Source organism: Taudactylus pleione, unplaced genomic scaffold (genome assembly GCF_031769625.1).
Source record: "Taudactylus pleione unplaced genomic scaffold, aTauple2 ptg000070l, whole genome shotgun sequence".
NCBI classification, from domain to species: Eukaryota; Metazoa; Chordata; class Amphibia; order Anura; family Myobatrachidae; genus Taudactylus; species Taudactylus pleione.
The window spans coordinates 12,389,719-12,416,072 of NW_028284472.1; the positions used below are offsets into that span (position 1 = coordinate 12,389,719).

General features: G+C 39.7%; 2 protein-coding genes across 2 annotated transcripts in view; one reads left to right on the forward strand and one right to left on the reverse strand.

The window, feature by feature from the left end:
• SUPT3H (SPT3 homolog, SAGA and STAGA complex component) overlaps positions 1-26,354 on the reverse strand; it is a 534,367-nt gene that overhangs the window by 454,036 nt on the left and 53,977 nt on the right. The window lies entirely within an intron of this gene.
• The window catches only part of RUNX2 (RUNX family transcription factor 2), a 203,130-nt gene continuing 194,711 nt past the window's right edge, over positions 17,936-26,354 (forward strand). Inside the window, exon 1 of the mRNA XM_088467256.1 lies at positions 17,936-17,993. Within this exon, the coding sequence (XP_088323382.1) occupies positions 17,936-17,993 (58 nt within the window). The remainder of the gene's footprint in view (positions 17,994-26,354) is intronic.

Below are 26,354 nucleotides of genomic sequence, written 5' to 3' on the forward strand. Positions count from 1 at the left end.
GAATCAGGCACTTTAAAACTAGTGAATGAGTGAATTGTAAGATAGAAGGTGGAGAAAACAGAACATGGGAAACAGACGTTAAAGAGTCGGAAGTTTTGAATTTTTAAAGATGTCAGAGGAGATGAAATCCACAATTTATAAGCCGGGATAAACAAACACGTGGAGACAATTGTGGGAAACCCATGCACAGAAAACAGAAAGGGTAATCCTGAAAGATGATCACAACATAATGACCTATCTCCTGCTGCGGAACACACAGATTCTTCAGATCGCCACACAGATCGTAATAGAAATGCGATAGCTGCTGACGGAAACAATTCGTTTAAAAAGCACAAACCGATCCGCAACCAAACGCCATAAACAAAGCGGTAGATGCTGTCTGCAGGGACATCATACACGCCTGTAGTTGAAAAGAGACTAAACAATAAAAGAAAAAAACATTACTATAAGACAAACTTGTTTTACACTGTGCACACTATGGCTTGGCACCCAACACTGTGCACACTATGGCTTGGCACCCAAAACTGTGCGCACAGTGGCCAAGACTAGGCAAAAGCATCACCAAAATGTCCCAAAAGATTCACATGTGGGAAATCTAGAGTAAATTATAACAGAGCGGTATCCATCACGGTACAAGGCAGTGATTATATTAAAGACCAGTGGCCAAATAATAGCCTGAATGATGTGGTCAGTAGAGAGATTACGGTGGTGTAGCCGTTAGATACAAAGCGGCTACTTATTTCCAGGCAAAACCAGGTTCATCAGCGATATCTCGCTACGGCCCGCATCTCGCAGGTTATTACATTTAGGCCTAGGTCAGAACATACAAACCATAGCCCTCCCTCCCCACAGCCTAAACAAACTGATAGGTCCCAGCAGACAACAGAAAGACCACACTTTAGCAAACTACAAAACCCAAATATAGTTTTCTATCCCAAGTCAGAACATAGATGACCACCACAGCAAAATGCTAATGGAGATAGTCACCGGGGAGAACTCTGCGGATTCATCGGCTTGGCTACGGGATGCGAGGGCTCGGGATCCTGGCGGCCAGAATCCCAGCGTCGGCATCCCAAAAGGGTTAGGATACAGACACCTTTTGGGAAGTATCCTACCCGTTCCAGCCTGCGGCCTAAACCTAACCCTCCCCGGCCGCACCCTTACCAAGGGGATGCCGGCGGTCAGGATGCTGGCACCAGGATTCTGACTAGTGTTGGGATTCCTACTCCTGCATTATGAGCGCCGGCATTCCGACAGACGAAAGCAAACAGCTTGGACCTGGTAGCTAACGTCATCTTCATTAGCATTAGCCATTGCAGCCTATGGAGTACAGATCGTAAAAGTTACCGGGAACCGAAGGCTCAGCCCTCAGCACAATCCGCTCGCACATGAGCCATCAGCAGACCGCGCGTGTGTATTTGCGTGGCCAGCCCCTCAAACTTAACAGTAAAGTGATCACATTAGCGGTTGAATCTGATTGGTTGCTATGGGCAACATCTTGACTTTTTTAAACCCGCACTTTAGTAAATATACCCTGTATAGCCTTAATTATAAACTAAAAGGGAATACGCCTCAGCACTAGGCACCTCTTTCCCATAAACCTAAAAGTGTTAATCAACTACGCAATAGAGAGAAAATGTACTTAGCACACTGACCCTTAGAAGCCCCCACCCAGATCATCATACACACAGGTACAAATGACCGTCATACCCAGCAAGTTCTACACCGTTATATCTGGCAAGGTGGCACAATTGCAGTCCCCGGCTCTATGTCAATAGTATCCCTCTGATTTCAAGAAATGATACACCACCTGACAGATTACAAGAGAGGCAGCAGCCAAAATTTAGGGCAGTATTCAAAATGTAGAAAACAAATTGTTAAGCAAGATAAAAGACAATGTACAAATGTCACCCAAGTCATGACTCCTTTACAGGAGCGGCTCAAGGGCCGTTTGACTGGTGCTGTCCCACAGGGGTGCCACACCATAGGGGGCGCACCGTGGGGGGAAGACCAATGCTGAGGGTCTAGCACTACAGTCTGTCCTTGGACACATTCCCTGGGGAGCCCGCCACCTGTGATAAAGTTCTGTGGCAGACGCATGGCATTACTATGTGACCAGTGATGACACGGTTGCCTGAGGAAGCAGGAAAGCAGCCAAGTCGCATCACATTGACACTATCTGTCTCTAACTGCAGGTCTGCATTCTGCACTGGCATATATAAAGGCATTGTGGGCGGTAACTGCATATAGGGGAACTGTGAGTACCAATGCAAATTAGAGGCCAAATCAGTATAGGGGCACAGTGTGGCCAATTCTCTTCTCCGGGAGACGCCCGGAGAGGAGATGCAAATGACCACTTTGGGGGCGGGCTCTATTCGTTGTTATATAAATAATGACGATATTTACATCATTTTTTGTTCCACCCCTCCCTAAAGAGCCGCAATTCCCAGTATTATCTCGTCACTAGGAAGTGGGCGGAGTCCACACAATGGATTTTAATAAATCAGAGCTCAACAACAAGACGGAGTAAATTTTGAATTTGTTGCAGAGCTGGAGTCTCAGAGTAGACCAGGTGATGGGGCCATTCTCTCTAATAGGTGAGGGGAGTGCACCACACGTTGACCTAATCACTGCTTAAATCGCTCTCAGCTTCTACTGCATACTGCAGTTGGATCTGGGAGTGGAACAGACACTGTACACCTCAACGGGAGCGGTGCAGAGCGAGAGAAGTGTGGAGGACCTCCTCCGACCACTACTCTCCACTGTGTGATTAAGGTAATTGTAAAAGGGGGGGGGTTAAAGGATACCAGGGAGGTGGATGGATAGATAGTAGGGAGGACAAGGGGGTAGAACTGCAGGGAAAAGTGTAGGGAGGACAGTGGTGGAGCAGGATAGCAGGGAGGACAGCAGTCAAGGAGGACAGCATGGAGGAGAAGTAGTAGGCAACACTAGGAAAGCAGAATAGAGCAAACATCTATCCAAAAAACTGCATTATTTTGGATATTTCCAAATAAAACTATAATAATTTTTCTTTTTACCCCTTTTTCCTTTATTCACAATCCCATGTTCCAGGGATTGGATTCCAGTAATCCCGAAGTCCTGTGATTTCAAAATCATCGTACCCACCCCAACGTCAACCCGGACAGCATTGTCATCTTACAAAGATGGGTTGTCCACTTCAAAATCCTATGCACAGTGCTGCAATAGGAGGACCACAATGCCAAGAGGGAGAGACAATTTAATCTGAATGCCCGAAGCTTAAACATGTAATGTTGGCACAGAAACTCACTGTCACAGTTCAATGCTGACAGGAAGAAACAGTTATGAAAAGTTGTGAGTAAAAATAGAAAAGGAACAGCAGGCGCCCAGACCGGTGGAGACACCCTTAATAAATATACATCTAACTCACCAGGGTAACAAATCTAGACACTGGGATCACCAATTCCTAGTTACCACTAACATGCAGAAAATGGACAAAGATTATCCCAAAAACACCAACATCTAGACTTCTAAACAAATGGTGACAACTACACTGTGACCAATTCATAGCAAAGGACAAAGGTCACAGGGACTAATTCGCCAGAGGGAAGAATTGCAAAACAGCACACAAGGAGATTTGCAATTCCGTCCTTGCAAATTTGCAATGCAGCAGGAGGTATATGACACCCCCTTCTGCATTTGCGATCTCAGCACTGCGACTGCAGGCTAGCATAACCATCGGTCGCAGTGGTGGACAGCACCGGCCAGCTGAGTAAGCCTAATCTTAAGCAGGCTAGCCAGCTTGCGAGGCCCGGAACCTGCATCCGTGGACGCACACCCTCGCCTTGCCACTCCCAGAAAACGAGGCCGACAGGTCCCAGTTTCCGGGAACGCCAGCGGTACCCACCCCGCCCCTTAAATGCCTCTGCCTGTCAATCAGGCAGAGGGATAGTAGGGAGTGTGTGTGATCACTCAGGACCCGGTCTGCCCATTCGCAAAATGGGTCCTGCACAGGCGCAAATTCCCGATATGAATTAGCCCCGCAGACAATATAAATAAATCTATAGAAAGAGACCTAATATGACCTGCACCATGGAACAAGACCTTATTTAACAAGAGGCTACATATAAGAAAGACACCATTAGCCATGAAAACACCAAATCAATGGAACACAAACGCTACAGAAGTAACACGCAACAGATTGGGGAAATATAATTAAAAAAAAATATTTGTGAAACGGATCATTCACCAATGATTACAGTAGGACTTCAAGATGGCACCATGACCAAAAAAAAAAAAAAAGTAAACAAAACTCAAAAGCATAGACTGGCAATATGCCTGCAGTGATCACAGGTGAGCAGGCGACGCGAGCAGCAAGATGATGAGCCCTGTTTTCTTCTACTATGCACTATAAGCACTCAAAGTGAGCGGAAGATGAGGGCGAGCAGTAGCATGTGGTTATAATTGGGGGTGGTAGAGTATACAGCCGGGTCCACACTAAGCAATATGTCGTCCGATCCGGTGATCAGTGCGACATATCAAGCACATCGGCCAGTGTGTACCAGTTATGATGCCGACGATGTGCACTCCCACGCGCATGCAGGTCCGACAGGCATCATCATTAGCGAGGGCCATGCTGCATTCGGCAGCATAGCCCCCACCGTCGCTTCTGGGAATCGGCAAGTGTGTATGCACTTGCCGATGCCGGAACCCTGCTGGGTCCCGCCGCTAACGAGGTCGGTACACACTAGACATTGTCTAATGTGTACCAGCCTTAAGATATTAGATGATGCAGACATTTTGAAACAAAGGATTTTAGTAACTTTGTAAAACACTGCTGTATCCATATGGGCGTATGTAAAAGCCAGTTTGCAGACATGTAACAAACACCCTGTAAGCAAGGATTGCCACTGCAGCGCCACCTGGAGCTCCTGACAGACACCCTGCAGTCTGAACAACCAATCAAATCATCCTCAAGATGCTCCACTCAGTGCTGCGCTTACAGGGTGCTGGCAGCCCCGCCACCTCTGCGCGACGTAATGCGCTCAGGGCCAGCGCAGGGGGGCGGTTGAGCCCCGTTACAACACGGAGTAATAAGAACCACAAACTTTTATTAAATTAATATTCTAAAACATTGCTTGGTGTAGGCCTCATTGATGACTTTAATTAATCATGAGTGAGGGGAAATAGGGAGTGATGGGTCTACTTAAGGCCAGGCACATCCACAATCCACCCAACTCCAACTGTACCCCTTCTGCTCATCCAGAAACGCTGCTATCTTCCACTGTACAAACTTGGGTTCTATGGTGGTAATCACGGTAGACAGTGAGGGTATGCCATAGCTTACTTTGCGCCATGTTCCGCTATCTCAGCTTCGTCCATTATTTACCATTGTTTATTTCATGCATATAAAAAGGAACATTTTCATTTCATTTTTTGTACATCTGTAAGCCAAACACGGCAATTAACCTAAAAGGTAACAAGACCAGTAAATAATCATTTTATTTGTGACTGTTCTTATTTGTTATTCGCAAACGAGTAATAAAGTGTTGAAAATAAAGAAGTATGACCACCTTTAATCTTTACTGTATACCATCTGCACAGGACAAACTTGTCCTCGAAAATCAAAGCGCAATCTTCTCTCATTTCAAACCACAATAGGAAAATGCCCCAGGACCATTCACTGCAAGCTTATACACAATGGCTTACCTACATACACCAGAAAGGGCATTATGGAACATACTTGAAAATTCTAGATGGCTGCTTAGGACAATGTTAGCAACACAGAAAATGTTTAGTGGTTTTGTTTTTTTCTGGCCCATGTCTCGTGGCAATTGTGAAGTTTTTCGACATACAAAGTAGTAAATAACCATTTTTTATTGCACCAAATACCATATTACTTGGCACTAGATTATATATTTCCATCAACACAAATTTATACAGCTGCCTTAGACTTTTAAAATCCTAGGTATTAAAAGAATAACAAATTTAAAAGAAAATAAAACTTAAATTATAGTATCAAGCGCAACTGTCTTTTTGCATTCATCTATTTTTAATTTTTTTTTTTAATCCAATTAATATGCTTAGAACTGTTCTGTTTACAAACACTATCAAAAACGGTTATTAATTTATATTTTATCGACTTGAAAATAATAAAACCAGTTTCACAAATGTACGAGGGCTGATTAAAAAATAATGAGACTGCCTCTGTCTTCCTGTCCCATAGGTAGACGTGGCAACGCAATGCTGATTATTGTGAGGCTCGAAACATCGATGTGTCTGTACCTGCAGTTGGACTACCGTAGACTTCTTTGTTTAGCCAGTGGAAGATCTACATACGTTTCGCTATTGGCGGGTGAGGAAGACTGTGAGATTACATTAGAGATGTGTGATTGAATTTTGTGTTCAGCTTTAAAAGCGGAAATGAAACTCATGGAATGTTACGGCGAGCATACGGTGGAGAAACAATTAGCTGTGCTGCAGTATTTCGGTGGTGGAAGCACTTTAAAAGAGGGTAATACGGGAGCTTTCGGCTTCATTTGGCATCTCATTTGAACGGATTCAGCATATTGTGACAAAGGAACTGAAAATGCATCGTGTGTGTGCCAGGTGTGTACCCAGAAATCTCACAGAAGAGCAGATGGGACGACGAGATGAATCGTGCAAGAACACCGTTCGAATGTCGGAGAAGGATACCCGATTTCCTGACATCGAATATGACGTGTGAAAAAAGTTTGTGCAAGGTTAACTCTCTGTCATTTTGCAACATCTATGCAGCTTTGGCAATGTTGACATCTATAACCACAGTGGATGGTCTCCCAGAACGAGTTTCATCAGTCACTCACGTATTAGCCCCTCTGAAGTGTTTCCACCACCAAAATACTGCAGCACAGCTAATTGTTTCTCCACCGTATGCTCGCCTTAACATTTCATGAGTTTAATTTCTGCTTTTTCCAAGTTTAACACAAAATTCAATCACACGTCTCTGACAAATCTCAGACACGTCTTCCTCATCCGCCACTACGAAACGTACGAAGATCTTCCACTCGCTGTGACCAAACAAAATTAATTGCTTCACAATAACCAGCATAGCTTTGCCACCTCTACCTATTGGACAGAAAAACAGAGACAGTCTCATTACTTTTCAATCAGTCCTCATAGTAATCTGTTGGAATGAACTCCACGTTTACACATATCGTGTGTTTGTATATTACAGTATAAAGTGTGTACCGGTTGAGTCTCCCATATCCAAATATCCTAAAATATGGAATATTCCGAAATACAGAATTTTTTTTTAGCATGACTGAGATAATGACACCTTTGCTTTTTGATGGTTCAATTTACACAAACTTTGTTTAAGGCACAAAATTATTAAAAACATTGTATAAATTACCTTCAGGCTGTGTATATAAGGTGTATATTATACATAATGAATTTCATGTATGTACACAAACTTTGTTTGACACACAAAATTATTGAAAATATTGTATACAATTATCTGAAGGCTGTGTGTATAAGGTGTATATGAAACATAAAAGCATTCTGTTTTTAGACTTGAGTCCCATTCCCAAGATATTTCATTATGGTATGCAAATATCCAAAATACGGGTATTTATTATTATTACCAGTTATTTATATAGCGCACATATGTCCCAGCGCATTACAGAGAATATTTGTCCACTCTCATCAGTATCTTGCCCAGTGGAGCTTACGATCTATGGGCCTGATTCAGAGCCGGACGCAATTAGCGCTCGCTCGTCCAGAAAATAGGGGTGGCTATTCAAATCAACCGTTCGCTGTTTGCGGTCTGTTCACGCCTCTAGTTCTGAACGAGCAAACAAAACCTGCGGTCGTTTTTTGGGAAACTACACCCCCTGGCAGCTCGCATCCTACGTCATGTCCGCTATTTATTAGATTAATCGAGTACATCGACCAGGGTATGAGCTGCTCGCTATTCTTGTGGTTGGATTTTGCTACCACAATTTTGCGAGCAGTTCTGGCTATAAAATAACCCAGTGACGTGGTCAATGAAGCTGCTGTTTTAATTATGCACACCCATAAAACGCCCGTTTTGACCTTTAAGCACGCCTGCGATCGGATCTCCACTCCCCGTTTTCAAGCACCTTCCCCTGTTACCACCCACATACGCCTCCTCCTGTCACTCAAAGTATCAGGCATTCGCTATTTTGTGAGCAATGAATTTCGACCGCACTGACTGGTTCACGCATGCGTATAACGATCCGTACGCATGCGCAGTTGGGCAAACATCGCTCGGAGCGAACGAGCGGCCGCTTACGAGCAGCTCTGAATCAGGCCCTATACTCCCTACCACATGCTCACACACATATAGAAATGAGGATTAATTTTGTTGTTAGCCAATTATCCTACCAGTATATTTTTTGGAATGTGGGAGGAAACCTGACTATCCGGAGGAAACCCACGCAAGCACAGGGAGAATATACAAACTCCACACAGTTAGGACCCACGACCTCAGTGTTGTGAGGCCGTAATGCTAACCATTACACAGTCCGTGCTTCCCATAACCAAAATACCCCTGGTCCCAAGCATTTTGGATATGGGAGACTCAACCTGTATATGCAAACACAAATAAGATACATGCGCGCACACAGTACTGCAGATATACTCCTGTTGTGTGATGCTTCTGTTCGGCAAAGGGACATCTGTGTGTAAAAAAAGAAGATCACAATATGCAGGTTTTTCACTTAAGGTTGTTACACTTACACTGCTTATGAAATGCCATCAATATTTTCCTAAAAAAAAAAAATGTATAAAAAAAAAAAAAAAGTTGCATATAATTCCAGTAATCACCTATTTCTTTAAATCAGAGTTAACGGATTTATGCTGTGAAACCAAGAATAGGTTTGATGTACAAATGGAATAAAACAGTATTTCACTAAAATATTATTTCTATGTACTAGCTGCCTGATCATTCAACATAAATCATCATTTAAAATAACTGCCGAAATCGGATGCCTGGTGTCTAGAGCTGTTTGGCATCAAGATTTCGGGTTCTTCGGTCAAGGACGATGCAACCGGTTTAACCATCTTCTCATGTCTCCAATCAACAGCTAAACTTTGTATAGAAATAAACACCAAGGACACTGGCATAAAAATAGTAATGGTTGAACAATTGAAAAACCCAAATGACCCAATAAATAATAGAACCATCAACATATACCTCGATGATCGGTTTGCCGCACTTTTTTTGCTGCTTAAATGCACGGCTTGTCAAACTGAATCTAGCATTTCATGGGAGACTGTTATTTTATAAAACATGGTTAACAGAGGTTAAACTTAGCTGAAAAAGTTCACTTAAGGTACTAGAAAAAAAAAAAACACAAACCTTTTGAATATGCAATTGCTAATCTAAAAATACATGCAAGATGTATATGTCGGCTATGAAAGTGCCAGAAATGAGGGGGGAGGATGGGGGGGAATACCTGCCAGGGCAGTTATCACACCATGTCTAATTGATTACAAATGTTTGAAGGTCCAGGTAATAAATCACTACTTTAATTCCACATTAACCTCTCACCATAGTCCACACGCTCTCCCCACCCACTGAACAGAGCTGGTGTCTCAATGGAAAGGGCTGATTCCACCAGCGTGTCTCCAAAAACTTTTCTAAACCAATTCACAGCATAGCCATTAAATATAACACTTCCTCTTTGATTAGTCGCCTAATAATTTTCTCTGACCCTTGACATAACTCCCTTGTTGTATCAGGAACCATAAAATATTAAGACACACACCAACTAAAAATAAGCCCACAATGACTATTTTAAAGACTGTGTGTGGCCTTGCCCATATATTTTTGGCAAGTAGCTTATTCTCCGACCACAGCTATATTCATCCAAGAGCAGTGGCACTGGAGAGTCTCTGTCTCACCTGTCAAAGCTGAGGAACGTTGCTCAAAAGACCACCTAGAGTCCATGGACCGGGTCCATGGCTTCACCGCAGCTCGTCCTGATAAGCTTTTGCTAACAAGAGAATAAACTGCTTAGGGTGAGCAAAAGGGAAGGCTTAGCCTGTACATCTCCTTACAGGACTGATTTTACAACAATCAATGTATACCAGTTCCTCACAGAGGTTTAGATATAGAAAAGAAAATGCATCTCCAATTAACTGTATAATTACAGCAACAGATATTCTATTGCACAATATAAGCGGTGGTATAAAATTCACTGCAACCCCAGCAGCTCAAACAATGGATGGACTGTAACTAGCAAGTTATGGCTTTATGTAATAATCATTAAGTAATCAATTTCTACCTACTGGTTTTGGTTAATTTTTGGTAATAAATTCTATATACATATTATATATGTCAGCATATAGTTAATGTATGCTCTCAAATAATTACGCAATGACAATTTCACTTCAAAACTCTCAGGAGTATTTCTTTTAAATGAAAATATTTAAATACTCTTACTTTCACATTGAATGAGAGTTGCTTTGCCATGGTCATTTAGACTTTGCAATCACATTTAAACAGATGCAATTTGTTTAATTTTAACAGGAAATTATTTTTTCACATCCCCTTCAATATCCAACTGATTAAATCTAAATTAAGGTTACATTTGAAAATAATACACACACATTATATTTATATATATATATATATATATATATATATATATATATATATACACACACATACACATATATATATATATATATACACACAAATACACATATACACACACACACACATTATAGAAAGCATTATAATTAGTTTTTCAAGTCAGAGGCATATTTATATTGTAATTATTATTGCTGTGGGGGTGGGTCTTCATAAACTGGTATGATATTATCTGGTGTTAGTTATCGGGCTATCAGGGATTTTAGCACTTCTTTCAAATTAGTTTATAAACCAACAGCAAACCGAAGACATAGAGAAAGTGTAGCCTGTTATAGGTCAGGGAAGCTCCTATGACATCATAGCCCACCAATCAAAGCCATTTGTCGGTTATTTAGGAATTATGATTTGCAACTCTAAACTTAATCTGTGAGGCCACAAACCTATTAGATGCCAGATTAAAAAGTGGTAAACCTTCTGAGGAAAAAAAAATAAAATTTTTCAAGGAAAAGTAAATTCTTAAGAAACTGCATTCCCATCATAATGAACTAGCAGTGCCGTTAAATTAATTAGTTATAATTTAAGTATTTAAAAATAACAAAACAAATTGCAGTATAAGAAATTGTAATATAATTAAGTGTTCACAAGAAACTTTTTTAAGTTTTGGTAGTGGGAAGAGAAATTGGAGAGAAAAAAATCTACCCAAAACATTCTGCACTGTAAAGAGCTTTATATAAAAAGGAAAGAATGATCTGAAATCTGAAACAAAATAATTTTCAATTGTGACATTCTTTAATTACTGTACATTAGTTTTATAGAACATTCTTAATTACATTAGTGTTCTATAACATGCATTAAGATTTTAAAGCTATTAAAAATGTGTAACAACAATAAAAAGGTATTTAACTGCATAAAATAAATAATGCAACTCTAATCCTGATGTATTTTAATAAAGACCACATGCATTACTATACTATAATTCCCACTGATTGTGCCACAGCATGATTAATGCTCATCTCAAAGTAGGTTAAACATAATAAAATAATGTTTGCTATACTAAAATATACCAACATTTATACATACGATCAATAAAAAAAAAACAGACAGCGATCTATCATTTTAGATAACATAAAAGTGAAATATTGGTGGGTGGTAAATACTATATAACGCTTGCTATATGGCACTGTGCACCCATTGTGATGTCCTTATACATAGATACAGTGGTAAAAGACTATTTTCTAATTACACTGCATTGGAGAGGCCATAATTACTCCCATTGTCATTTATAAGCAATACAAAAAACACTGAAGTAACGCAAGATTACCAGTTTATATATGTTTATTATAAAAACAAAATTCAGCATTCGCTGTTATATTACACATAATAAGCAACTGTATAAGGCAGTATAGGGCCAGCAGTTTTCTTGCAAAAAAAAAAAAAAGATATACTTTGGATTGTAGAGTGAAACAAAAAATATACAGTACTTTTCTCCTCGCTGGAAAAATAAAAATTAAAAATAAAATAAAAATGCAGAAATACTATTTTAAGCAATTACCAATTTCCCTGCTAAACTCACTAGGGGCCAATATAAATCATATCAGTAGCACAGAAATAAAGGGCTCCATTATGCGAATTTTCACACATATACTGTATGCTGCCTGATAGACTCTTACACATAAGGAAAAAATAAGCCTAGGTACAAAAAAAAAAAGGAGTTAATTTTGCAATTTGTATATTTGAACAAATATAGCCATAAAACAATACAATCATCTAACTAGATCAATTCATGTATATATATTCTGGGGAGGCAAATAATTTTTTTTTTTACAGGCTCTGAAAGTTAGATATAAAGGAGTTAAGAACACACAACAGACATGCATGTGTTTCCATTTATCTAAAAAGCCAGGAACCAATTCATAGACCTTGAAAATATCACAATCATATTTGAATAGCTATTATCTTAATATCCAGGCAGCTAGAAAGGAGGTGAGAGAATCTAAAAACATGTACAGTACTAAATGGTCCTGGTTTCATTTCCCTGACAGAACCTCAATTCCTTCCCACTGGTGAATACTCAGATAAAATCAACGTAATCAATAGAAAGCAAACAAAATCGTGCCACCGTGCTGAGATTCCGGGTTTAGTCCGCAATCGTGGTGCCAACTCTTCAAAGGCTAACAACTGAATGTACTGTAATTTGATTTACAATAAGCGAAAGACCCGTCTTTGATGGTTGATGTAACACAATAACTAGATAAAGAAGAAGGACATCACCATCGGATGTCATGGGCATCCATTAAGACTGTGGTACCAATGCTCTGACAATTTTGATGCATGAAACGTGATGAATTATCATCAGAGAAAATGTTGGAATCTGTTACTGTATCAAGCCTGAACGCAACATGAAAGCTGAATGTCCCTGATGACGGCACACGATGGCTGGTTCCCAGCCAGGGATTAGTAGGTTCTTATTATCAGGAGCCAAGTTTATCGTATGATGCATTTAAAATAAAATTGCTGCTCTAAATTAACCCCTTCTGTCACGATAGGGATCAAAGCACTTATCTTGGTCACATAGAAAAGAAAAGAAAAAAAAAAACAAGCAAGAAGAACACTGAAAAAGGTTAAATATACACAATATACTCTGATAGACTCTGCAGTGCCAGTTACTCTACTCTACTCCTTATTTATACACTTCCAACCTGGAAAACAGAGGCATCCGGCAGTTGCAGAGTACATTTATATTTCAGGAGTGTAGTTTGTTAAATCATGATATTTAGACAAAAAAAAAAAAAAATGTGTCCTTTAAAAATGGTCAAAAAAATATAATGAAGTAATTTATAATGCAATAACCTCAAGGATTTACCTATGTAAATTAATGTCCATTCTAAAGCCTCTCTCCCAGGAGATTATAGCTATCTGTATAGCAAATTATGCTACAGGACTACTGGTTTAGAAACACAATTATTCCTAATAAGTCAGACTTGTCAGAAGATCATCATCATACTACAGAAAGTAAACGGAAATATACTCACCTTGACAGAACAGCCAATTCCTTTCCTCCTTAAGTAGTAGCACATTTTGACAATCCTTCTGAAGAAATATATGAGAATGAAAATAAAACTATATGATTTAAGTCTTTTTTGTTGTTGTTGTTTTTTTGTTTGTTTTGCAAACGACTCGTACAGAGCTCAGTCTGAAGACTTGTAGACTATAAAACGTGCAATTTAAGGACACAGTGAAACCATGCAATTAAGACGGAGTGCTATTTTGGAGGGCTTGGAAATTGACCGTGTGCATTTGCTTTAAAAGTAAACGAATAAAGTAGCAAAAACAATCCCATTTTGTGGATGTGGACAACATTAAATGCCAATAATAGCGTCCCCACAGCCCCTCGTGCGCTCGCTGTAAGGCTGCAAATATATTGCTCAGGCAGTACTGTGTACTCTGTTCTTGAAATCCAATATAAATATAATCATATATAGTTTGCATGTTCAAAGAGAATACTACACTTTAGGTCACCTGTGCAAGCCCCGTATGATGGACTGCTGACCATTGTATCAGGAAGTCACAAGTCTGAAAGTAGTTCATGAAAGCAATTTATGCACTGGGAGATGTACATACCCATATCATTATAAAACTATTGGGGGAACTTTCATAATAGGGGTCTAAGAGCAATTTCTAGGCTGCAGTAACAGACCAGCATGCTTTAGAGCAACAATATCAATAGGTCTCCATCTGATTACGGGCATTGACTTACGGTTGTAATTTTGATGGCCAATATGGTGGGGAGTTTTTGCGTGGTTCAAAACAGTACTTGCCTGCTCTATTAGCAATGTGATTGGACCAGGCATGATATTGTCAGGACTTGGCTTTCAATCCTGGTCCCCAATGACATCACCGGCGTTTAACCCACAGTAAAGATGCTATCCGTTTGCATGTTTTCCGCTGCATGCAAATATGGGCAACATAGGGCGACGCAACGATCAGTGATTGAGCGTCGATGGCACTGCAGGCTCTGCAGAGCTGGACGTAAAATACCTACAGGCTAATGCAATGCATTATTTTCCATGCATGCAGCACAGAAGAACATATATGCATTCAACTCTGTGTTAGGTTCCCGAACTGCAGCCGCCTTGACATCATGTAAAAATAGCAATAATAGTCTTCCAATTGTAAGGAAAACCGCGGACACTTAAATAGCTTGTCGGAAAAAATGACAAGAGAAACACAACCAAGAGGTATGACTTTTGCAAAGGGAGAAAAATCAACCGACTACTACAGTAGGTCTGGTTTCTTTAAAAGAACTATTTTATTTATTTTACATGTGTTGAGAAAAGAACTGAATGACAAATCGTTTGCCTGCTAATGCCTATCAGAGAAGGGTAATAGATGCTATGAATGAATGAGATAACGATACTACTATAACCTATACTATATTGGAAAACCTTTTTCAGGCAACTCAACCCTGCCACTTATTACCACCGTCCAGGACATCCAGTTATGACAGCTGGGTTGTCACAACCCACTATATGATTTACCATATAGGCCACAAAAATACAACACCGATAGAAATCTACATCTTATGTGAAATAGGTAAACTTCTAACAAAACGCCAACTTATTACCATATTCATCAAAGCTCATAGTGGCAAATCCACATTACATGAATACACACGGAGGGGATTCATGGCATATGTTGATTTTCCTATACATAACATACTGTACATCCAATACTACTATAATTTGGGACATAAAAAGGGAACAATAAAAATGTATATCCTTCCCATCTGCGGATTTACCCTAGATGCCAGTCTGGCTTCCCTTTAACCAAACCAAACATTCACGAAATAAAATAAAAAAAAAACTGAACAGTATAGTGTGCAACTAAAGAGGTTCACAGCAACATTTACTGCAACATATTTGTACTGTTATACATTACATTAGACAAAAACTCCATCGTAACCCCCAATTATAGCGTAAAAGGGGCACATACAGCTACGGCCCTGTTTCCCCATTCTGCCGATCCATCTCGATCCGTAGATTGGTGGCCATAGATTATCGGCGATCCGTTAATGCATTGGGGAAATTCAACAGGTAAAAAATCCCAAACTGGCCGATTTTGGCCATATTCAGGTCGGAATTTGGGAATCGAGAGTTTTCAACATGGTGAATATCTCGGATTTCCCGACCCGGTCGCTGGCAGAAGGGGGAATTGCGATACTCAGTCACAGATGTATGTGCTCCATTATACCCCTTCCAACCCAAAGAGAAAAATACAGGAGGAATGATGGCCAGGACACCTACTGTTCCTCAGACACCTCTATAAGAGGTCAAATTTTGTGTCAGAAAAGACCAATGAACCGTGAATGTCTGGCAGCTTAATGCTCGTGTGTGGTGGGCAGTTGGTGGAGGCTGCAGATGCAGCCTCTAATCGAGGCTCTCGACACAGGTGTCCAAGTGCTGAAATTAAAAATTAAATTGAAACCACCTTAAATGTATCATGCAGAGGAAAACATGGAGCTTTGGCATTGTCCAAGCAACATGACAGTTCCCAAATCAAAAAACACACATTGAAAAAAAATATATATAGCTTATTGGTGCGCTCTACTAGGAAGTAATGCTTAAACGGAACACGCATTTACTCTAAACATTGCTATATAGGACAGAAGTATGACGGTTTCCTCTTGGACGTCAAAGACCAGTTTGCAGGTCATTGTCAAAAAATTAAACAATTGTGCGTATAGTGGAATTGCTGATTGTGAGCTACCTAACTGGGTTTTCCAAGGGAAACACATCACCTGGCCTGGAACTTGGTCAAGAACAGTAGTCTGATCTGGAGTGGACGAGCTCACATAAACAGATGTAACATACACCCTGTAAAGCAGGGATGGGGACCCTCCTTCCTGGCGGCCGTAAAAGGCCTTCGCAATCATCTGGTCTGGCCCTCTGAGCGTTTTTCTGCTAGCCTCATATGGCTAGCAGGGTGCCTAGAATCGCACACTGCCACCAGAATCTATGCACCAGTGCCGTCTGGAGCGTCCTTCGACAGTCACACTGCTGCCCTTACAACTCCCCGGAGCATCCTGAAGAATGCTCCGGACACTGCTGTAATCACCGGTGATTGTGGCCCCACCCCGTGTGATGTCACACGGAGGGGGCGTGGCCTGCACCAGGCCAGCAAATGTTCTATATATCAAAACGTCCCTCGACAGAAAAAAGGTTCCCCACCCCTGCTGTAAAGTGATCTCCAGGCTGGCACTTAAGTGACAGAAAATGACACAAACTAAACTAAGCAGTAAAGATGAAAGGTACAAAAAAAAATGACAATAAGTAAAACTATATATATAAAAAAAAAAAACAAAGCAGGCTTGTGCTCACCATAGACCCCAAAAAAGAGGTGGATGAATTGGAACAGTTGTTTTTGCACATGAATATTATGCAGCTCTAGTGCCAGTTCCTAGAGATAATAATAAACTCAGAATAAAATTGGGTGGAGAAGGGACGGAGGAAATAAATAATTTAAAAAAAAAAAATGGCACGAGGCTTGAACCTCGAACAGAACATTGTAAGACGCTAGCCCTGTATTCCATATGCTTTTTAGCTGTACAGGAGTTTGAGCTCATACTGAATTTGTACTCTCTCCAAATCCTCATGAGTCAGAAAAATTAAAAAGCTATATCCTTCTGGATGCCAGGAAAAGGCCTTACCACGATCCTTTTGTCAAAATAAAAAAAAAAAAAGGAAGAAAGAGGGAGCAAAAGAGAGAGAGAGAGAGAGAGAGAGAGAAAGCCACAATCTAAGGCTGTCCCACTTTTCAGTGCTCTGACATCACCGACCACATGATTCTGCTGCTCCAGTAATGTTCCTTGCAGAAAAAAGGAGTTTTAAAAAGCTTTTTGCTTTTTTGGATTGTGTGAATGCTTCATTCGCCTTACAAACAACCACAGAACCACAAGTGCGGTGCAAACTTTCTCCAGGAGGACAGAACGGAGCCTCTGGTTTTTAAATGGTTAATCTCCGCAGGTCACTACCAGTCTTCAAGACCATCATTGTCAGTAAGTGCTTTTAAACCACATTCTAAGAAGCAATGAGTCTCTTTCGTTCTCACTTTTTTTTATGGGGGGGGGGGGCGCTGGGTGGTGTTAGGGTTAATGTCTTGGGTTCGCATTCAGTAAGGCTTGTTCTAGTTTATAGCACATACAGGGCATGTAATGAGTAACAATCCAAAAGATATGGATCAGCAATAAGCTATTCCACTATCCTGTATAACCACAATCTGTATTTGCAGTTTGAGGCTTCCAGGGATATTTTACAACTGGGACGTACAAAAAACTATAACCCTGTGACAGCGACATTGATGGCGTCAAACAGCCTCTTCAGCTCGGTGACACCATGTCAGCAAAACTTCTTTTGGGGTGAGTAGTTGGTCCGCTCTTTTACGATTTGCACTTTTTCTAAGTGAAGCAGGTCGCAAATCAATCAGGCTTATACATCGTCACGCACATCCCTAACGATAATGGCTGCAAAAATGGTGGGCCAAAAAGCTGGACTCAAACCTCTCACTGCATACCAAGTGACATATCACAATCGAGACACTGCAAACCTACAAACAACAGGGACACACTGCATTGGAACTGCTCTTAAATCCTGCTGCACAAATAAAAAAATCTAATATTTTAATCTAAATTTAAGATCTCAAATTAAAAAAACAAAACAAAAACAACCGTTCACGTACCTCTGGCAAAGGATGCAGCCCATAGATGCTGAGAATTACAGTGTAGGACATAGGGGTGTGCTGCAAGCTCTGTGCCAGGTGGAGGCACCTGGAAAAGGAAAAGGTATTTCAATTTCACCAAGGGCAAAGTAATGTACAGAGTAGGAGTCTATTAAGTCACCTAATCATTTCAGCAAGCAGCTCGCTTTCAATTCCCGTCCCACTTCCAGGCACCCCACTGTTTAAAGGAAATTAGGAAAAATAGGACTTAACCGCAGCAGCCCTAAAACACATCACTATATTTGATGCACTGTGAGCTGGGCTGCGATTTGGCAAGACCTGCATCACAGACTCAGACCTAGCACAGCTATAGGTAAAATCGGTGACTGTGAACAGCTCCTGGTACCTGTGCAAACAGTCTATCCCCAGGCTGCAAGGCAGAGCAACTTACAGTGACAGGACCAGCAAACTCCTTCCAGTAGCTGTTCCACAGTAGCTATCCAGTGCCAAATTGACCTTGGTTTTCGAAGCAGTAAACACAGATGTCTGCATGAGACAGTGTAAATAACATAGAAGTCCAACAGATATACATGACACACTACTTACTCCTATCAAATAGGTTTTGCTTAAAAAAAAAAAAAAATTAATAAAGGGTCTTAAAAACAAAAAACAAAAACAGTATGTACTTAAAATCCACAGAGATATAAAATCCCCATAGAGGGACACGGTTAATAAACATGCCCCCCCCAAAAAAGCCGCAGGGGTGCTGTCAGAACGAATATTACCTTTAAATGGCAAAGATAACGAGCGATAACAAAACGATGGACAATGCTAAAATAATGAATTGCTCCTTAATTCGGCACTGAAATTACAGCTCATGATAAGTAACAGAGACAGATGTACAGTCAGTACGGCCGAATCTCCCAGTGACAGGGCACCAGCATTATCTGATAGGAAGCACTTACAGCATTCTCCGAATCCGGTCCATGATGAGGGGTCTTGCACCGGTGGGGCCGTCACTATTTCTCCTTCTCCCCCTTAATGAAAGATGCTAAACCGGTTGGTTTATTATTATTTTTCACTAAATAAAACAGTGTGATGCCAGCAGTCTTTCCTGGGCTGAATACCTGGTGTAGAGTCACATCTCAGCCCTCCTACCACTACCGCTTTTCAATTGGTGGCCTGGCAGCACATTTGAATACTGTACAGTAGACGTGGGGTTAGCAAAGTGCACGGCACGATGATTGAGGACGTACTGTATCGTCGCGGCTCTATCACACAAATCACTATTCTCCTTTTCCTCAATGACGAATCGCTCCGAATAGCTTTCACTTGGGAGTACAGGGCTAGACCTCAGGCACAATAAATGATCTCCTTCGAGGGTGACAGTGACTGAATGACCAGGCACAGACCACCCCAAGTTGGTTCCTCGGTGGTAAACTAGAAATCAGAACATCTATAAATATTTTAACACATGTAGAATTCCAGGGGGGGGGGGTTTAATTTTATTTTTTTTTATAAAAATATAAAAAGGAAGAATGATGTTGGGGGTGATGTACATTAATGAATCACTGCATAGAGCGTAGCCAGACCACATTATCCCTCTGTTTACAGGAGGTAACACAGTTTACATGTATGGGGATATTTTTTCTTATTACCTTTTTTTTTTTTTTTCCTTGCAACTTCCAGAAGAGATTAAAAGGGAAATTCATCTGGCTAAGACACCAGCAGAACACGCAGGGCTGCCGGATTAATTCACCCTCTTTGGGGTCACTGAGCAGCACTGTTGATATACACTGTAAGAAATAGGATTTCCTAGGGGAAGAGGAGTTGGGAGCCTGCTTAACCCATTCAGGGAAGCACAAAACATGTCATTTAACCTTTCCTACACAAGACAACCCTAAAGCATTATAATAATATATACACATACATAAACATACATAGACACACATATATATAATTATATATAAAAATAAAACACACACCACAGTAATATATATTACACATGTATACACACATATATATATATACACACACACAGCTTTAGATTCCCGTAATGAACTCCTAAATCGTTCCATGTTGCAAGAACTTAACGATTAGTGGATTGAAACGAGGCCACTTGTGAGATGAAAGTGTAACTCTCCTAAGTCTGACCTGTGTATGTTTTTCCTGCCTGTCAGCCCTTTAAATCCGAGCATTTGGTTTATTTTTGTTATAGCAATTGGACTAATTGTTGGGGCTGCTTCTGGAAAAGGAGATTTTATCTGCCGGAACTGTCCTTTCCACTGTTTGTGTTCAAATGGAACCTGCGCACTCCATTTAGGCCCAGCCGGTACCCTTACCACAATTACACAGGACCCCATCAGAGAAACAAGCCTTACACTTACCACACACAGGAGTCTATGCACTAAGCCCAGGAGAGAGAGCAAGTGAACGGAGGTAAAGATTACCCATCAATCATCTTCTGGCTGTCAGTTTACAGGCTGCGTTTTGAAAAATGACAGTTAGGGGCCGATTGGTTGGTACTTTGTCTCCGTTATCAGACCGTGAGTGCACCCAGCAGCTTATATATTTAAACTAGGGGTGAGCGGGTTCGGTTTTACTCGGTTTTACCCGGATCTTTTTATTGGCTGTCGCCGAACATGTGTTTTGGATAGCGAATTAAATCGAGCCAAAGTTGCGGTAAAGTGGCGATAAGAACCGAGTAAAACCGAGTAAAACCGAACCCGCTCACCCCTAATTTAAACTGCATTATAGATTTAAACAGCATATGGGAGTGCTGAGTATTTGGTAGGTATATATATCTCCACCAGATGAACGGCACTAGGACACAGTACTAATAAAGTACAAAACTTGTATTGAAACGATCAACAGTTTCGGAACTACTGCCCCTTCATCAGGACCATACGGTATGGTCCTGATGAAGGGGTGGTAGCTCCGAAACTGTTGATCGTTTCAATACAAGTTTTGTACTTTATTAGTACTGTGTCCTAGTGCCGTTCATCTGGTGGAGATATTAGTTTGTTTGGTTCTGGCACAGGATCATGTTGCTTGCTGGGTGTACAGAGTGCATGTAGAACTAATATATATATATATACACACACACACACACACACATACACACACACACAATACAATATATATATATATATATATATATTTCATATCCCTGATGACAAAGTATAAACTTTGAAACGCTGGAATATACTCCAGAAGTTTGATTGATTTTTTTTATCCCGTGAGTGCCGCACCACACATTTGCTGCTATATGGATCCCGATGGATCGTGAAGGCACCGGGTAATATACATACTCGTGTACAGGAGTGCCGATCCTGGATGTACACACACATATTCATATATATATATATATATATATATATATAAATGGCATAAAGCTTGGCACTCCTCCTCAGTCAGTGATTTTCGGGTGCCCTCCGCAAGTAACAAAAAACTATAATGTAGAAAGTGATAGCAGCGGCACTCCTTAGTAATAAATCAATAAACAGATGAAGTTCTAAACTTCTTTACTTCAACGTTTCAATCTTTTGGATTTTCGTCAGGAAGATTATATATATATATAAATAAACACATATACACCAACATGATGCATGAACATAATTATGGTTAAACATCACTCATAAATATTTATCTCCCTGGCACCCAGATAAACATTGTTTTGGACTTGAGTGCCCTTTACATATGATATACATAAATGAAACATATACATACATATACACAGACACATATAATATATATATATATATATATATATATATATATATATGTATGAGAGAGATAAATGGTATTTTATATATCCAATTAAATGTTTGTTTAAATTAAACAAGTGGGCATCATGCTACTCGAACATGGCATTAACAATAAAACAGGTATGAAGTAATAAATGACTTTTGTTAATTTATACATCACCGTTATTTATCTTAAGGAACAATTACTTCCATTCAGTCATGGAGTCTGCATTGCAGGGCATCAAAAGTAAATCTAAAAATACATGGCTTTACTATGTAACGGAGATTGGTCATATATTTTCTAATTCAGCTAAAACAATGCAGACAAATTTATGTGTCACATGTATATATATATATATATATATATATACATACACATACACACACACACTATAATATATATATATATATTTATATATACACACACCAACACATTATAGTTATACATGTATACATACACACACATACACAATTCTATTATTACACATACACATATGCATATAATATACTGCAGCACTTCTTCCCCACACGGCCCCCCTGCTAACTATGCATATAATAGATTACTGGGGTATTTTGTGGACTGTGGGACACACAGGGAGAATAACAAAATAGAGTAACAAATAAGCTGAGAACCGCACTTAACAGGTCGCATATAAGATAACATTCAGGGAAGAGAAGCCAAGGCTGGAATGGTTAGATTTCTGTGGAATTTAAGTACATTTAAACAGGAAATCAAAATATTAAATCACCAGCTTTCACATTTTCTTGACTGCCAGAGTAACCCAAACAAGACATATATCCTCACACTGCGGGGCTCGGCCCATGGAACAAGTATGGGGATTGGGGACAGAAATTAGTTTTTTTAATCCTAGTAAACCTAAAATACTAGCAAATAACTAAACAAAAACAAAGAATGTATTTCCTTTATCTGCTGTAACTATGGCAGCGTAATGAAAGGTACGTAATAGGAAGAGGAGCGTAATAACGGGATAACAGGGGCATTGCCACCCAGCTCTGCGGGAGGGGAACACAGAAGTTTAACGGACACAACTTCTGCTTGGTGGAAATTGGATTTCAGAGCCCTATAAATACATTTACAGCAAACTGCTAGCGAGGAAACGGCAGTCTTACTAATCTTACTAAAATAGTATTAAATAAAGAAAGCTGTTTTTACCTACCACAGGCAGGCTCCGATTTCATGTATCTTTCATACACATAGAACCCTCCCAAGTATTCAAACAGCTTTTACCAATACATGGAGTACTATACATACACATACACACAAACTTACTGGGCCATTAGATTATTGTGCGATAACCAAGAAGCCCCAACCAGGTTAGGAGGTAATAGAAGCTCACCCATCTCATAGGCAGGGAGCCAAATCCATCTTTACATCTCCAAAAAGTTTACTCACACTCAAAACAAAAAAAAACACTTCTGTAAACTTGTATTAATCTCCCCGATTGTACCTTACCCCCATGATGAAGCGGGTTATATAAAATAAAAACCAGGTATATACATTCATATGGGATCATTAGTATCATTTCCTTGCATTAGTTATAAGGCACAATGATCCCTATGACGACATGCATTTCTGTGTGTTTTCATCAACAAGTAGATCTTACTAACTGCTTTGGGGCTCATTTACATTTGGATGTAAGTCGGTATTATGACACGCCCCTCAGATGTTGCAGTACACGCCCACTTTACCCGGCGCGCTCATAGATGCTGCTGTCACAATCTCCCTGAAATTCTTTTTCAAAAGTAGGCATGTATGAAAAAACTCATTTTATAAGGTAATAGAGAACCTAACACGTACACCTTGGTTTTTAGCGGCAGCAACAACTAGCAAAGCATCTATAACGGCTTACTGAATGTTGTCAGCATTGAGATTCTGTCGGCGAATGACAACGGCGTCTAGCATTGTTGCCCGAACAATTTTGGTGATATGTGTTTTTGTAAAATTTTAGAAGAGTTTTTCTTTTTGGGGGGAGGGGGATTTTTTTTGCAATGTTAATTTCTATAGTGTCCAAGCGTTGTAAGATGATACATCACAATTAACAACTCCCCCGTAACGGGGGAGAAAAAAAAAAAATAAGATGCCCCAAAAAATCTCTTGACACAGCCTGGTGTATTGCTATATGCACAGAGTTACTATAATGTTCATGGTTTTTTTTATTCACTTTTGCGCTCACTATGCGTACATGTAGGGAATTAACAGTACAAAAACACCCGAAAAAGTCATCACTAAACGATATAAAGTATATCAGCATCTAACCAAAAAGTCAAATAAACAAGTAAATGAAATCTGGCAGCAGAAATGATCCCAACATTGATGTCGTTACAATGCGGCTGAGAGTGCTTAAAGCACAATTAGTTTTGTGGTTTCTTCTTAATATGTGTGTTTTTTGAAGTTGTAACCCCCACATGTACAGATTTCACATTGCATTTCCCTGCACACACTACAATATCTACCCTATAATATTTGGCGATCAATAACCAATGATAAATTCAGTGCTCTCCCGACTCTTTATAAATGTTTTGTTAACACCCGAGATGTGGTCAACATTACACTTTGAGCGTATTAATTCATGGAGACCGAAGGCTCTGAGAATGTGTATGCATTTATCTCGTTTTTAACTTTGCTATAAGTATTTTTGTGCATGTCCTGCCTTATGTGAGGTGACCGAATGAGGGTTTTATACACTTTTGTGTTGGGAAGATCTCCTGGCTTCAGTCTGCGGTTTTAATTTGGAATAAAATTACATATTCTGTGTTGCAATATGTGGGTGGAGTGTCAGGGTGAATAAATATGGCACATATAGGAATTGTTAGTGAGGTGTTCCCAGTCCTGGAATCTAATCTAACGCAGCCTATATAATCCTTTTAGGATATAAACAAAACTTGCTTCATAAACAGTAAAGAGGTGAACCAAATGTCATACTTATATTATTACAGAATAATGGGACACTGGGGATCAATGCAGCAACTGAACATACTGTGGTGGATAATATTTAGCGAGGACGCTATATAGAACATATATATCCTTAGCTGTCTTGTCAGAATGAGAGCGATGTTTTTTGCATTATAAGCACGTTTGCTTTCCTGATAATATTTGGTATTACGATGTACTATGCTGGTAAGATTTTTTGGTAGAGAAACATATAAAACAAGACATACTGTAGAGCGCGGGTATTTTTATTTTGGTTTTAATTTGAGACTGGAGGGTACGCTCAAGTTTCTGAAGTACTCCTTGCCTTGATAGTACCTCTGTGTAGTGTTTATACACCTTTTATCTAAAACATTAGGCAATTAGGAAAAATTAAACGTGGCGCCACATAAATAAATATACAATCAACCGGAGGTGGTTGATGGTATATTTATTTATGTGGCATCAGGATTCAGTCTTCCTATTTGCCGATTGGTTTCGAATCCTGGGAGGTGTAGCGACACGTTTTTTAGTTTCATTGGTCCAGGAATTTAGTGTAATGTTATTTTTCATTTGTAACCTTTTATTTATCTGTGGGATGCAGAGAAAATATATAATATACAAGTGATGCATATCATATATATATATATATATATATATATATATAGTATTATGAAGTCTAGTACAGATTGTATATGTATAAATGGTATATGTATAAATATTGAGCACTGATGTCATGACTGCAATATTCATTTGGAAAAAACTTTAGCATAACACACCGCCAAATTTTATATTATATTATATAATCAATCTCTCTCTCTCTCTCTCATATATATATATATATATATATATATAAAAATCTATATATATCTAGAAGAAAATGAGGTGCACTCAGCAGGCTTGTACTGTAGTAACAGAAGTTTTTCTTTATTCACATGGCAATTAATACAGCATCGACGTTTCGTGCCCCTCTTGGACTTTCGTCAAGATCTTGACAAAGGTCTCAGAGAGGAACGAAACGTAGATGCTGTATTAATTGCCATGTGAATAAAGAAAAACTTCTGTTACTATAGTACTTTATTTATATATATATATATATATATATATATATATATATATACACACACACACACACACACACATATATATATTTATTCACCATGCAGAACCAGGCCAGTGGCAAATTAACTTGAATTATTTCAGGAGTGAAAGTTATTAGTTGCCCTTTATACTGCTTTGCTAGTGGAACTACAGAGGAGGGCGTCTGGCTGCCGCAAGGTTAACCCCAGTGTTCTGCGTAATGAACTTTTCCCTCTGAATAGTTCTACGCAGGTTTTTCTTTTTTTATTTCACTGTCAGAGGAACCTCAAAGTAGGCCAGGCGTAGT